We start from the raw sequence: 15,614 nt of genomic DNA, 5'->3' as shown, positions 1-15,614 counted from the left end.
TTTCAAGGCATTTAACTCTATTAGCGACCGGGTTGTGCAGAATGAGAGTATGAATGCAATTTCTAAGTGGTGCAACCTCTAGAAAATTAAACTTAATCAAGACAAATCTTTGTTCATGCGTATCACCAACAAAAAGTGCACCTGTATGTTTCATTATTCTATTGGCAATAGAATCGTTTCTTAAACAGACAGTTTTAAGTACCTTGGAGTTACGATTACTAACAACCTCCCTTGGCCTCACACATTGAACGAATCTGTGCATCCGCACGTCGTAAATTAGGCCTATTAAGGCACAAGCTTAAATATAGGGTGACCCAAATTACCGGGCTCGGTCTAAAATGGACCGTAAAGATCGACGCCTGCACGTAGCAATCTGAACTTTTCGAGAAAGGTGCATTTCACAGGTCGCTTTTTTCATGTAAAATTACAAAGCGTAGCTCCTTTCTGTACAAAATATGGCCAAGAAATTTGCCTAAGTCAACGGCGGGCGGCGACGTAGGCGACCAAGTCCAGTTGCGGGCCGCTTTTCGCGAGCGTATTGATAGATGGCATCGAGAGCAGCGTCGGAAGGTGCAGGCGACCAGCGAAAGAAAGCAGACGACACGCAGACGAAATTTATTGGCAGCATAAACGCCGTCGTTATGCAGACATGTTTTTTTTTAAAGTTTAAGTTTAGCTTTTATTGTCCGCATTTATTTTTTTTATCAAAGGTACGTTACAAACGAATTATGTTCATTTTAATAAACCACGGTTGTCGCGAGCCGTCTCGGTAAGGAGGTAGCGCCATCTATCAATAGGCGCGCCAAACGCGCCCCGCAACTCAACTTGGTCGTCGGCGTCGCAGCCCGCCGTAGACCCTGGCAAGTTTTTTGGCCCTATTTTTTACAGAAAGAAAGCTACGCTTTCTAATTTTACAAGAAAAAAATCGATGTGTGAAATACACCTTTGAAGAAAAGTTTAGATTAATTGCTACGTGCAGGCGTCGATTTTTACGGTCCAATTTAGACCAAACCTGGTGACTTGGGTCACCCTATACGTACACTCTCATGTCAAACTTCTGACCTATAACACACTAAGAAGGTCTCGGTTGGAGTGCGCTTGCAGTGTATAGGATCCTTTTACGAAGAAAGAAATTAACAGGCTCGAGCAGGTCCAGAGACTAACAGTTCGTTTTATATATAATCGTCATCGGCGGCATGACTCTCCAAATAAATGAATAAGAACTAACATCATTCCTCTAGAAGATCGCAGGAAGCTAGCTTGATTAAAATTAATTTTTCAGCTTTAGTATCACAAACGTCGCCTTGAGTCTTCATCCTATATTCAGCAATCATCTTCTAGACAGACCAAACAGGACCATACAGAAAATAATAACTCCCATATTCGCTCACACAAATGCTTTTAAATACTCATTTTTCCCCGGAAGGGTAACAGATTGAAGTTCCTTGCCCTCCCATATTTTTACTTCGGACAATGTTCTACGATCAATTGAACACAATCTTGAAATGTTATCTGTGTTTTATGTGGTTTATGTGTTTTTAGTCGCCGCTCCTTTTCTTTTGATGTATAAATACTGGGTATCATATGAAGAAAAACCGCATTCACTCCTGCTTGGGCCGGATCGATGGCCGGCAGTATCTTGTAAATAAATAAATAGATAAATAAATACTGTAAGACAGTGATCCATCGATTCTGGTGTAAAACCCTTCCTTTGTTTGTAGCTATCTACAGGGTGAAACAAGGAGACGCCAGGCTCTTTAAATCGACTGGAAAATTCGGTTTCTTAACCTATCACGCTACGACTTTTTGCAGCGTTGCCCACAGGTGGTGCATTTTTTCTTGTAAAATTTGCAAAGAGCGAACTTACCTGAGGAAAAAGTAAAGAAAGAAAAAGGCTTAGCTTCTATGGAAACGCAGCGAAGCCACCGGTCTGCAAGCAACACGGCGCCGTTTCGCACGGGAGACGAGAGATGGCGCAAGCGGTCGTGACGCCAACTGCCGCCAACGAACGAGCAGACGACGCCGAGAGCCGGCGTATTTAGCAGACAAGAAACTGCAGTTCCTTGCCCGTTTTTGTTTCTGCGACTGTTGCCGCCCGCGGAACGCGCTCCACTTTTGAGTCGAAAAGCTAAAGCCTGCTAAAGACGCTGGCTCTCGGCGCCGTACGCTCGTTCGTTGGCGGCGTTCGTTGCGCCATCTTTTGTGTCCCGTGCTAAATGGCGTCATGTTGTTTGAAGACCGGTGGCGTCGCTGCGTTTCCATAGGAGCTAAGCCTTTTTCTTTTTTTTACTTTTTCCCCAGGTAAGTTCGCTCTTTGCAAATTTTACAAAAAAAGAAAATGCACCATCTGTGGGCAACGCTGCACAAAGTCGTAGCGCGATAGGTTAAGAAACCAAATTTTCCGGTCGATTTAAAAAGCCTGGCGTCTCCTTGTTTCACCCTGTAGTTGTACGTTGACAACTTGACGGATCGCTTTCCAGAATTATCGTGTAATTCTGTAAAAGGGCGGCGAATCACGGCACACTTAAAGAAATATGGTGGCGTAACAAACAGTGCTTTGGTTGTCTAGTTTAAAGGGAAGCTGAAAGGCTTCTTGAAGAAAACGAGCTAGAGGTGAATTCTCAGATATTTTTATCCCGTGGACCTGAACATCACTTTCGTTTTGCCCGAAGATGTTAAACACTCAGAACTCCCGACCAGTCGTAACGTCATACTGGGATCCCTGGGCCGCCAAGCGCGCGTTGCTCGTGTGGGCAGTGCGTGCAATTGCAAGCCTGCCAGGTATATCATCCCACACGGACACCAGTCATGACGTCTTTTACTTATCTTTTTAAAAATAGCAAGAGTGCGCTTGCATAGCTTTGACAGGCGCCGAAGATGCGCGGGAGCGAAGATTCCGAAACTCTTAATATGACGTCACGACCCGGGAAGGAGGGGCTTCGGCGGTGCTTCGAAATTTAATTTCTGCAGCGTCCGTGCACCGAATTGAAAAATAATGTCAATATTCGTGATCCTGACGGACAAATGAAGACGATTTAGGCGTTTTTCCACAAATAGAAAACCACTTCAGTTTCCCTTTAGCACTTTTTCATCATCAAGATCAATACGTTCTTACGTGAAGCATCGGCGCATCGCAGCCGCCAGCTAGGAGTCCCTCCATGATCTCCTGCTCGATCTCGAGAGTCTGGAGTACGTGGATGCACGTGCTTCGGCATCTGTCGTTGGGCGCGTGCTCGCAGCAGTGGATCTCTGGAACAGGTTTTGATGTGGAGGACTTGAGTACTGTACCACGCATTATTGTTCCATATCGATGCTATGGAGATACCTCGCAGAACTCGTAGAAAACTAAAGAAGGCAGCAGATGGCTTGAAATAATTGGTAGACAACAAGATCTTGAACAAGGAAAAAAGAAAACAGTCGGATTGCAGGCAAGCTGGTACACCATGATAGTAAGACCCGAAACTGGGGTGGTCAACAAAAATGAAAAAAATTCAGTGAGACACGGGAAAAAAGGAGAAAACCAATGTTCAATCGTTCTGGGGAACAGCTGGCATTGTAATGCTTCATGAAAGCGCCACTAGGTGCAGCAAATGATTTGTGCAATACCAAATAAACAGCCGTATTTATATTAAAGAAATTACTGCAAATGTGCAGGCGAGCTGGACATAAGGAACGGTAACAATCCCTGGAGGAGGAGAACTAGGGCGACAAAGGACAAACGCAAATCTTCAAACACAGTGAGGTTAATTGTGCGCGCTGAACAAAATGTGCCTTGTCCTGGTATCGAACCAGGGACCTCTCCAGTGAAAATGGAGAGGTCCGTGGTTTGATACCACGACCCGACGGATGTTCTCAGCGCGCACCAGTCATCTAGCTGTAATTGGAGATTTGTGTTTCCCCTTTGTCCCCCTTGCTCGCCTTCTCCAGAGATTATCATCGTTTATTATGTTCAGTTCGTCAGCTCCTTTGTAGGAACTGCTTTAACATCATAACCTTAAAATGCAGGCAGTTCAACCTTGTTTGTGGCTAGAATGGTGGCAGCAGTTAAAACCCGTTCCCTTTACTGACGTCTAACTCCTGGTTATGTCAGTTGGTGGAGCGGTGCACTGAAAATGGAGAAGGCCCTCGTTCAATACCAGCAGCAGGTGGATTTTTTCAACCGGCACCAATCACCCAGTTGTGTTCGAATATTTGTGATTACCGCTCGTCCTTTTGTTCCCCTTCTCCAGGGATTATTATGTTCGGCTGTATTCATGCTCACACCTTCGAGTCCAGAACACGCAGTGTTGCAGTAAACCTTTCAGCAAACGTAAATACAGGGTGTTTTTCTTTAAGCTTTAAAAAGTTGTTAAAAAAATAAACTGTGAAAGTTACACTTATGCGGTTTGTGCAGGTGAGTTATACGGCCAGGTGGACATTATGTTAGTGGCTAATCTTTGCGATAATTCGGCTAGTTAATTAAAATTCGCTAATTAACTTTTTAACGAGTTCAAATAGACATATGGTTCCAATTAGAAACTTACTGAGCGTACTCGAAAACCACTAAATCAACTTTTTTAGAACGACTTGAAGCTCGTGGGAAACTCGGGGGCGCACCAAAGTTACCACTTGTGCAGCAGGCGCAAAGCTAGCAGTAGCGGAACGCGATGCTAATCTAATCATCCGTGTTTTGACACTGCTAGCTTTGCGCCTGCTGCACAAGTGATAACTTTGGTGCGCCCCCGAGTTTCCCACGAGCTTCAAGTCGTTCTTAAAAATGTTGATTTAGTGGTTTTCGATGACGCTCAGTAAGTTTGTTAATTGGAACCATATGCATATTTTCATTAATTCAAAAGTTAGTTACCAAATTTCAATTAATTAGCCGACTTATTGCAAAGATAAGCCACCACATAATGTCCCCCTGGCCGTTTAACACACATTCACAAACAGCGTAAGTGTAGCTTCAACGCGTTTTTTAAACAAATCTGTATATCTTAAAAAAAAACTAAAAAAAAACCTGTATGTTAGGGTAAATAGATCTGTGAAAGTAGATACCATTCCAAAGCGCCTTTGAACAAAACATGAAACTGCGGAAGCCATCAAAACGTTTTCCAGTGTCGCCAGCAAAACATTTGGCGCCTTTTTGTTTTTCGGCTTGTCAAACTGTGGTCCGCTCAAGTCTCCCGCAAGTGAATGTTCAAAGGGTCAAAATCACAGGTCTCCAGGTGCGAACCGTGTGTATGGAGAGACGAGAATAGCACACAATATAAGCAATAGTACATCGTGAAGTAGTAATGGCGAGAAGGTCCTTCTGAATAGTATATATTTTGTTATAAATTTTGCCCTCAACTATTTATTGTATCCTTCGACACGCGCACATCTCACTCGCTGCCTCGACGGTTATTCACACTCCGAGAAACACAGACGAGAAAATTTACACAGAAAAGAAGGAACTATATGATTATGGTAGAATATCGCATAATATTGCCCACACCGACCTTCACATTGGTCTTCATGAACCCTAAGCTGTTCAGAGCTCACCAAGGAACACGCCCAATTGTTTTCAAGCAACTGCTTACAGAACCATCAGAAGGAACGGCTAACTGCGCTCGCCGGCAACGGTTGCAGCTTTTTTCACTATTCTCACAAGTTGTGTGCAGCGCCATCAGAGATAAAGGTAAGAAAGCATAAACTTCTTGATGCCTTGTTTGCATTAATACTTGCTCTATAAAATACACCTCCTGAAGCCATGCTAATAAACTTATGACATGCAAAATGCACGCTCTCAGGACTTTCCAAACATACAGGGCAATGTGCACTATTTGCGGAGACGGCAGTTTTAGACGGGATATTAAGTTTTTTTTTCGCTGCGTTCAAGGATAAGAGTGTGTCCGTGCAGAAATTGTTTGCGTGGCGTAAATAAAGTTTCCCAAAACCGTGGATGCAAAAAAAAAAAAAATTAAAGACGTTTACGATTCTTTGTCATGCCGAACTAGAGCGTAGCTCTTGAGGAGGAGGAGGGGAGGGTACGGAGGGGAGGGTATGCCCCTCCTTCCCCTCCCCTCCTCCTCGCCTCCCATTTAGCCGGAGATTTTCGCTAAATTTCCCGCTAAATTTAGCAAACATTTCTCCGCTAAAGCTAGCGGGGCAACTGAATTGGCGTTGAGGTCACGTGACGTCCATTTCCCCGCTAAACTTAGCGGAAAAACTTAACCCGCTAAATTTAGCGGACACATTTTTTTGCTAAGTTTAGGGGAAATTCTCCCGCTAAATTTAGCGAACAAATTTCCCCGCTGAATTTAGTGAAAAATTTCCCGCTAAATTTAGCTAAAAAAAATTTCTGCTAAATTTGGAGGAAAAACATTTCTTATAATGCAATGCGCGCGGTTACGCCGACGGCGTCGCCGCTCAACCCGGAAACGGGTGCCTAAGTGCTGTGCTCCAAAACTTGCTCGGAAAAGATCGGGTGCGGTCAAGAAACCTGATACCTGGCAGTAAGATTTTACGGATCTGCGAGTTAAGTGAGTGTTTGTTCGGCATCTGTTTGTACAGCCTTTTTACAAAATGCTTGCACTAAATTATAGTCATGCTCGAATTTACTCATAGCTTTACATATGAACTGGTCATATCGCCGTTCAATGACTACTCTGCGTCGAGGCAGCGTGACCTACTTTGGTGCGCCGTTTGGGAACGCTTGGCATGGGTTACGTTTCGCACGCAGTCGAGCACGACGGGGCTCTGGGCTGAGCAGTGGACGTCCAGGCTTTCCTTGATCTCTCGCTCTTTTCGCCGGGACTCCGGGTCGACGAAGACGCCCTTGCAGGCTATGTAGCACTCGGGGGTCTGGGCGCCGTTGCAGCACCGCTCTCCCACTGCGTGGCAAAAAAAAAAAAAAAAGTGGTAGAGTGTTAAGTCTTACGTCAGAACAGTCGCCTGAGTGGCATCTGAACTTTCAAGCTATTCAGGGGACGTTGTGCACTTTTGTAAAGCTAATATTCTAAGCTATACTCACGAGCGTATTCAAAACGGGACGCATAATTTAATCCAGAGACGACCGAGAGCCGAAAATGAGGACAAGCACGGACGTCTCAATTTTGTGGAAGCTAAACCAGCCTGCCCGTTTGCTCACTTGATCCTTAGGAGAGTTGCTAAAGTTCTACAAAACCAGTATTTTTCTCGGTCCGCTGCCTCGTAATTTTAAAAATAGGGAAAAAAGAAAGGGGAGCCTCGAAGTTCGATTGGGATCTCTGGAACAGAAACACAACTCTGCTCAAGGACGAAGAGTTTATTGACTGCTGCGTGACGTAAGGTGAGCAAGAGGGACGGTGAATTAGGCGAGACATGGGCAGTGTTCAAAGAGGATGTGAAATTGGTACTACCAATTTCACTTCTGGGACACGCTGTTTTAGTTCCCGATTCTCACGACACGTGGCGTATCAACCTTGAGCAAGATAGAGTGCCTTCATACACACGCACCCTATATATAGAGCAAGATAAACGGAGAATTCGAAGCGCGCGACCGGTATCTGAAACTCCTCTCCTGTGCATTTCTCCGGCCTCCCACCCTTTTCACCGATTGCGCCTGGCCAAATACTTTACTCGGGGGATACATTCCATTCCGCTCATTTGCACTGGACAGAACGCCTACAGCGCCGAATCCAACCCTGACAAAGGGAAGGTCCGCGCCGAGTTTTCTTTTTTTGACAAACAAGCTATCATCATCATCAGTCTCAGACATTTAACGACTATGCGCTATGCTACGCCGGCGGTCGGTGCGCCAATGCAAGCCAGTGTCTCGAGGTGTGAAACAACGTCAAATGTGTTGCGTGGTGTTTTCGTTTGATACTTTTTCAAAACGACGCACACGATATACCCATAGTTTCAGCAAACATTAGTTTAGTTTAGGTTTCTGAATTTGGCTTCTAGAAACAAAAAATATCCCCAGTTATGTGTATTTTGCCGTTTTGCGTTCAAGTGACAATCTGTTATTTTCTGTATTGCGTATGTTATTTCAGTGATGTGCGCCACTAGTATGGTGTAGTTTTGGAATTTGTATCCTCTAAACGAAGAAACACTATTGTTCTTTCTTTTAAGGCGCTACCGGCTGTTGGTCAGCAAAGCACTTTGTCTTTAGTCCTTAGTTTTTAGTCTTTATTTATTTGGCTATGGAGAGCAGCAGCAGCCTGTACCATGGAGGCCCGCGGTGCCGCGTCTAGTGAACATGATAATTTGATGAGTATATAATGCATGATGACGATGACACGGATTGTAGGTATTGGGGAGGATGGCAGTCCGGTTCGCAGAAGTCCAGATTTCGTGGAGGTGGGTTGGGCGGGTCAGCAGCGAGGCATGGGGATCTGGCACGCCGTTCGGTTGGTGCATGAAGGAGCCCCAGGAACATGATGGCGCTGTTGCTCACTGGGGTCCACTGGGGTAGAAGCATAAGGCTACAAGGAGGTAGCCCTGTCAAAGTAGAAGCTGCTGCTTCCGAGGAACCAGGGCTCAGATTGAAGCACCGCCGTCGCCCGGTGTGTCATCCTCTCAAAGTCGTCGTCGTTGTGTTTATTACTTATACGCGTATATATGTATAAATAAAATAAGATAGATAGAAAGACACAATGGAACGACCAGCGGCGCGCCGTTCTGGTTATATTTCTTGTTATACACACCTGAAAGAATTTTGTTCAGTTTGTGTCTGTAAATGAGCCAAAACTTTACGTATACAGGCAAATTCAAAGCAAAATATATACAATGCTAGTGTTTCTGACCCTAAATAACAATTGCTTATATTTGAAATCCAGGGCACAAATTTTGATTGTGAACATCTAATTATTATATAGGCATATTATAAACCGCCTCATTCTTAGTCAATATGCTGTCACAAACGCATCGTATAAATCTTTTTTTTCGATAAGCCTATGTAAAGGTAGCTTGGCCACAAGCAGTGTTGTGCCCGTTACCGAAAAAAAGTAACGAAATAGCGTTACTCGTTAGTTTGGTAAAAAGTAACGCGTTATCGAGCTACGTTACTCTTTTACAAACGTAACGATATACCGTTACCGTTACTTTTCAAAAATAACGAACGCTACTTTTACGTTACTTTTCTATTCGAGTACATATGTTTGGCAGAGATGTATGATAATGCCTCCTTAACAAGCTTGGATAAAGATAAACATTTACAGAGTGGTTTCATAGTGTTTTGATGCGCGAAGCAGCTTAATTTTCGGCAGGCAGATTAGGCATTGAAACTGTAAATTACCTGATTCTGTCTCCTTTAGTTGATACATTTCATTCAGACCTGCTGGCTATGGCGACGGACTTTCGTTATTCATGCCCATCTCACGCGCAGAATGAGTCGGAGATGTTAGTCAATCGGCTTTTAGAAACTACAGCATGCGAACGAGGACTGCTGGAGCACAACCAGCCAACCAACAACCCTCATCTGTACGCCGGTTTTAGTAACAGTCCGGTTCATACTATTTTTAGAGACTGATTTACTTCACTATCTGGAACAGGACACCGGTTACCAGCACATTGGCTATAATCACTTGCTGCCTCTTACCAGCAGTAGCTCTTAGTTTTTCTGTGAAAAAAAAAAAAAGGTTTCGTGTTTAAGTTTTCTTTCCAGGTTGAAAACTTTTTTTTTTTTTATTATGATCTTAGGGAATTAAAGACTAATCAAGCGAAAGATACCTCTGTGTACAAAGTGGGTCAGGAACTTTCAGGCAGCGAGGGGGAGAGCGAGGGTAAAAATATTCCACAAAGGGTGTTTCTTTTTTTTTTTTTAAACTAGAGAAATAAGCAAATCGCTACGCCACTATACTCCGTTTCAAACATCGCGTGCAACGCTGGGAAAGCTACTGAAGTAGTGCGCATGAAAAAACACACAAAATTGTGTTACTCCGCGAGATTTCGTGGACGAGCGGTTCAAGGCGCTGCTCTTGCGATTCCGACATCTCGGTGGCGGTGGTTCGAATCCACTTAAAGCGCAAAGTTTTTTGTTTTTTTTTCTCGACCGATTTTTTGTGCAAGATTGTGCGTATTGCGGAAGTGCATATTTCAATTCCTCTTTTCTTGTTGATTTTATTTATAAGAAGGTAGACTAGGGGCTGGTGTTCCGCTCGAACTTGCGCCGGCCTCGTCAAAACGGAAGAACGGTCGAGACCCAGGGCGTCTCTATTTAAAGCCGTTTATTTACATGGTAGCGTGAAAATCAGAGAGTACCTTGAGAGTGTGGTAGACGGTCCTTTATATAACGAATATTGTGATTAGGGGACCGCACTGCCATTGTTCAGACGGCTTGGCATTCCCTCACGTGATGTGACTTCATGGAAGTTTCCTTCAGAGTCAGAATACTCGCCGGTGTATGGAAGAAGTCATCCAGACGGCAGTATCTCGGTGCTCTGGTGCCGGCGCCCCCATGAACCGGGAGTGATTCACAATAGACGCGTACACAACACACGGCAATCGAGATCAGGATCGAGTGTTGTTTCCTTTTCGAGGAAAGCAGGGGCCTCGGAATACAGACACGGGCATGTGCGTCGTTTACTTAGCCGACCAAGTTTAAGGTGCCTCAGGCAGACGGAGCCGACCATGGTTACGGTCCCGCAAGCAGAAGAACCCAGACGCTTCGGAATGCAATCACGGGCACCGCCTGCTGTAAGGTCCCGCAAGCAGACGGAGCCGTAGGCACGATTCATCACCGACACAGTTCCTTCTTGACGATTGTTTCACTTTGAAGCCATAAGGACGATTTCAACACCAGAAACAACAGGTGGCAGTTCACAATACTGTCCGCGTGCTCCGAACTTTCACGTTGCGAGGTCTTCGCTTCGGGGACGCCGCCTTGCCAGACACTCCGGTGTCGTTACTGACCGTCTCCAGGACCTCACGGACCGACGTCTCCGGGAAACACGTTCTTGAACTCGCGTACACGTTGGCGATCACCTGCTTGCACTTTTGCGAGATCTTCACACAACGAAGCTTCGAAAATATCCGAGCAGGAAAAGAAAGCTTCCCGCGTAAGACGCCATCTTCACGAAACCGGCGAGGCAGGGGCAGCCGCACAACCCGAAAACCCGAAGCGAGTGCGAGTGCCGCACGAACGAAAACGGAAAATAATTTGGAGTAGTTTACATTATCTCTTCCTTTTTATTGAAAAAGAATCGGTGTTCCCTCGAAATCATAACGACACTATTAGTTACTAGCTACAAAGATGTACACTTTTCCACTTCTTTTTTTTTTCAGGGGCCGCACTATTTTGTGGAGCGAACGTAGTCGCGGTCGGCTGTGCAAACCGGCGCGCTAGCTTTGACTACGTTGCACGCTATGTTTGAAACGGAATATAGTTGTCCACTATTGTAAACGGATGTCTCTCCACGGCTCCCCCCCCCCCCCCCCCTGTCCACTTCTGCTGCACAAAGCAGGGGGGGGGGGGGGGGCGGAGAGGAGGGAGGGGAGGAGGTTGTAACGCAGTCGTTCGTTCAAGCCTTGTGGGTGGTGACACTATGACAAAAAAAAAAAGAAAGCAAAAGGAGGATGAACGGAATTAGCTGGTAGCCGAAGGTTTTTTTCGCCTTCGAGAAGTGAGTTTTTTTTTTTTTTTTTTACTTTACTGCGACGGATGCTGGTTCCGTGCAGCGATAAGCTGGGCAGGATTTTGAGATAAGCTCGTGCAGGATTTCACCAGTTTTGGTCAAAAGTAACGAGTAACGAGTAACAAAATTTGACATCCGATACTGTAAAAAAGTAACGGAAATACTTTACTCGTTAGTCAGTCAGAATACCAACGAGTACGTTACTGTGTTAGCGAAAAATGTAACGCGTTACCAGTAACGTCGTTACTAGTAACGCGTTACCTCCAACACTGGCCGCAAGCCTCTTGGTGCATGGCGGAGCGCTAACGTTACAGGGGCAAAAAGCGGGCTGAATTTGAAAGTCGCGAGGAATAAAAAGTATGAATTAAAATACCGAATTTTTAACTGCGGTGTGTTCTATGAGTTGGCAACTATGAGTTGAGTCTGAGAAGTACCTTTAGGAGGATTAGCCCACCACGCGAGTTTTGTCCGATGAAGTTAAGTACGGTTTGTCGATGGAAATCCGTGAATTTGAGGGTAATGGAACAATAATCAGCGACAAAGAGGTAATTCAGCAAGGCTTTGTCGACTATTATGATAGGCTCACTGGCAAATGGTCACCTCGTAAAGATTTTCGAAAACTAGATGACTCTCTTTCTCTAATGCCCCAATTAAGCGAAAAGGTAAAAGCATGGCTAGAAGGAGACAACCTTAGGAGAAATTGAGCAAGTTATTGATTCGTCAGCACGACAGAAAACGATGGGGCCCAATGGTCTCCATACACTGAAGTGCGTTTTGGTAAGAATGACCGGCAACAGAAAGATTAAAACAAACTCCGGACAGGCCAATGGTCTGTGCGCAGAAGTTTATCAATGCTTTAAAAAAATCTGTTAGCCTCTTACCGCTTTCTCTATTTTAAGAAGCGTACAAAAACAAATTTTCACGTTCATCTCAGAAGCCCATACTATTTTTATACTGAAGTCAGATGACGAAGTTGAAAGGCAGTGTAACAGGCTACAGGCACATTTTTTTGTGCAGTACATTTTATAAAATATTTACCAAAGTCCTCGCGCGCCACCTTGAGGGAGTCTTTGTGACTCCATTGAAGAACACCAAACTTGCAGTATACAAGGCACGTTCATAGAAAGGGGGATCGGTGGCCGGCCCGTGGAATGGAACGCTCCGCTGGGAGTCCGATGACGGCGGCTCCGAACCGCGGTGATGCCGTGCGCGGCGATGTTCCAAATGACTACGCAGTTATACTGCCTACCCTCGTAGGGCTTCGTAGGGCCTCTGAACCAAGTGGGAGTTCGAGAAGACGTAGCAGAACTTGGCGCGTTTAAAATGGGGCACGTCTGGCTGTTGAAGCTACACACTACCTCCGCCAAAGAGAAGCTTCTGCGAGAAGGGACCATGCTGGTTTAGGGGCGACCATGCGTGGTAATTGATCCAGAAAAACAAGAGCTGAAGGTAAAAGTCCACTGGGTGGCATTCGACGTTTCTGCAGACGCCTTTCGACGGGCCTTCGAGCCATGCGGGGAGGTCAAGGGTGTCACCCGCAAAAAGTGGAGAATCGAGGGCATGGCAGACGTGGATTCCACTACTCTCATCGTACGCATTGTGCTCCGTCAAGACTTAACCCCGGAGTCCCTGCCACATCACTGCGCCTTTACGGAGGCACGCTGCTGGTTGTTGTTCCCGGGCGCGCACCGGTGTGCCTCCGCTGTCGACGCACGGGACACATACGGCGCGACTGTAGACTGGCGAGGTGCGAGGAGTGTCGAGCCTTTGGGCATGAAGCCTCGGATTGCATACGGTCGTACGCTCGAGCTGCTGCCAGCAAGACCATCAACAGCCAGGACAGAAACCTCGTAATAGATCAGGAAGAGGCCATGGCGGCGGCGACTCCAACCGCGAGGATTTCTTCGCAAGACCCTCAGGCGTCCGGGGAGCAGCAACGCACGCCGTTAGCGATGCCAGAAGGCCAGGTCTCCGTCGTAGCATTGACGGCAGAAAGCACTGTTGGTGAAAATGAGCCTAATGCAAAGACCGCCAGTGAGACGACACCGACTGCAAAGGATGCGACTGACGCACTGGACGCCGGAGATGAAACAGCAATGGACGTCGCGGCTGAGGCGGCCAAGCGGTGGCTCAGCGACCCGGAGAAGGGAACCGACCAGTCGCTCTTGCAGACTGAGAGTCCCGGGTTGGTAGTGACGAGCAAGAGGGGACGACGCGCTGGCCGCAGCCGTTCTTCGTCTCTTCCCAGGTAGAGCGAGAGCGGAACACTTCCGGTTAAAACATGGTTGGACGAAAAGTGCATATTTGTTCCCTGGACTGTGAACTGTATCTAGCGCAAAAGGCGGTATGCTGATGTAGATGCTTGACCAGTGTGTCACTATTTTACTCAGGGCATTATTCAGATTAGAGAAGTGTATAAAGGTCTTGGGAGATGGACCTGATACATCTCTCACAAAAGGCAAGCTTTAAGAGTCGATAGATGACTATCTGGAATGACATTATACGGCTTCGAAGCATTGCCAGCACCGCGCGTTTTATATCGAGGTGGCGGATGCGCAAACATCTGCTTGAACCGTGATCTACGCACCTTGAACTGAGCATTCTACAGGTTAGAGAACTGCTTCTTGTTGAAGATGGCAATATACCGAACTGGACATGTTCGAGGAGCTTTAAGCCGTGGTCACGCTACTAATACAACATACAAAATATAGGCTGTAAACGCCGTCTGGGGCGTGTTATTCCTTGCATAATGACCCTGTCTCATTTGTTATACAAAACATGTCGGTAGACATGAATCAAACAAGGTCCGAGCATGCTTCGGGCGTGTCTTCAAATACTTCTTTCATCTAACAACCAAGGTGTAGTGTCTTTTGTGTGGTGTATGAGCAATGCGACTTGAGACAGCAGAAACAACAGACCGATCTCACCAAGTGTTCAGCGCATGCGTGAAGTCACCATAACTTTAGTTCGCAGGAGGCAGGCGGTAGTGCCCGAGATGTCTCGTGGACCGCACGCGCAGAGCTCCAGCGTGGGTGTGACACGTGCACAAAGACTAAAGTTCCCTCGATGCATTGAAGCAGCGGTGGCGTAACCAGACTGGCTGATGAGATCGGTCTATAAGAAGTGACCGATTGCGCTCACCAGCCCACCAGTGTTTTGAAGAACCGTTTGCTCCGCCCCTTAACAGGTGAATGAGCATTAAAAAAATACTAATCTCGTGGGGACTGTTGCAGAATTAAGAAAGTTGCCCACTGGCATTTGTCAAGAAAGAGAAAAAAAGATCGCATAGCTGAAGCGCGAGGACCACATCGAAAGAACATTCCCCGTCTGTATGTAAATATCTCGCAGTTTCAATATCGTTTACCGGATTAGGAAAGATGAATTCGGAAGATACAGTAGTAACACCGCTGCCACACGATGCAATAAATTAGATTGCCTTCGTGGACAGACGAGGTAACAAAGTGCACGTGACTAACGGGAGATCCCCTATCCAGGTGACCAAAGTTCGGAGCTCTCCAGCTGCACAGTAATGGCGGCGCTTTCCCGGCGACAACGAGAAAACAGAGCAGTCGGGACGCGCACAAAGTGAGTCGGACCTCGCATCAAAGCAGGCTGCTGCGGCGGCACATCAAGACAGCGCCATTTTTAGCCGGGCGCCCCGTAGTTCAAAGGAGCGATAAGCCCGAAAGAGAATGCAGGCGGCAAGTGAAAGGTTGCTTCTTCGAGTACAGGACTGACGCAATATACGATTGAAAAGAAAGATGTGGGAGCGAAGGGGAAAGAGAATATAGGGCGGTTTTTTAATTTTTACGAAACATAGCCCGTTCGTTTGCTTCCCCACGGTGCACACTGAGAGCCTCTTGTTTTCACCCGGGGAAGAACACCAGAAAATAAATTATCATCGTGTAGTTGCGAATCCGCTCGTGTGCCGTATTTACTCGAGTAATAGACGCACTGCTCATCAAGAAAACCTGAGGGTTCGCTTTTCCACGGAGCACGCAGATTGCCAATCACCGCGATTGACAGCATGATTTCAGA

General features: G+C 46.2%; 1 protein-coding gene across 1 annotated transcript in view; it reads right to left on the bottom strand.

The window, feature by feature from the left end:
- LOC8050492 (reversion-inducing cysteine-rich protein with Kazal motifs) overlaps positions 1-15,614 on the bottom strand; it is a 231,124-nt gene that overhangs the window by 46,431 nt on the left and 169,079 nt on the right. The window contains exons 7-8 of the mRNA XM_040502511.2: positions 6,651-6,851; positions 3,116-3,249 (exon numbers count right to left, since the gene is read on the bottom strand). Of these exons, the coding sequence (XP_040358445.1) occupies positions 3,116-3,249; positions 6,651-6,851 (335 nt within the window). The remainder of the gene's footprint in view (positions 1-3,115; positions 3,250-6,650; positions 6,852-15,614) is intronic.

The sequence above is a fragment of the Ixodes scapularis genome, unplaced genomic scaffold (genome assembly GCF_016920785.2).
Source record: "Ixodes scapularis isolate PalLabHiFi unplaced genomic scaffold, ASM1692078v2 PGA_scaffold5__190_contigs__length_132052651, whole genome shotgun sequence".
NCBI classification, from domain to species: domain Eukaryota; kingdom Metazoa; phylum Arthropoda; class Arachnida; order Ixodida; family Ixodidae; genus Ixodes; species Ixodes scapularis.
The sequence above is the reverse complement of the archived record's forward strand: the minus strand, read 5'-3'. Positions and strand labels throughout refer to the sequence as shown.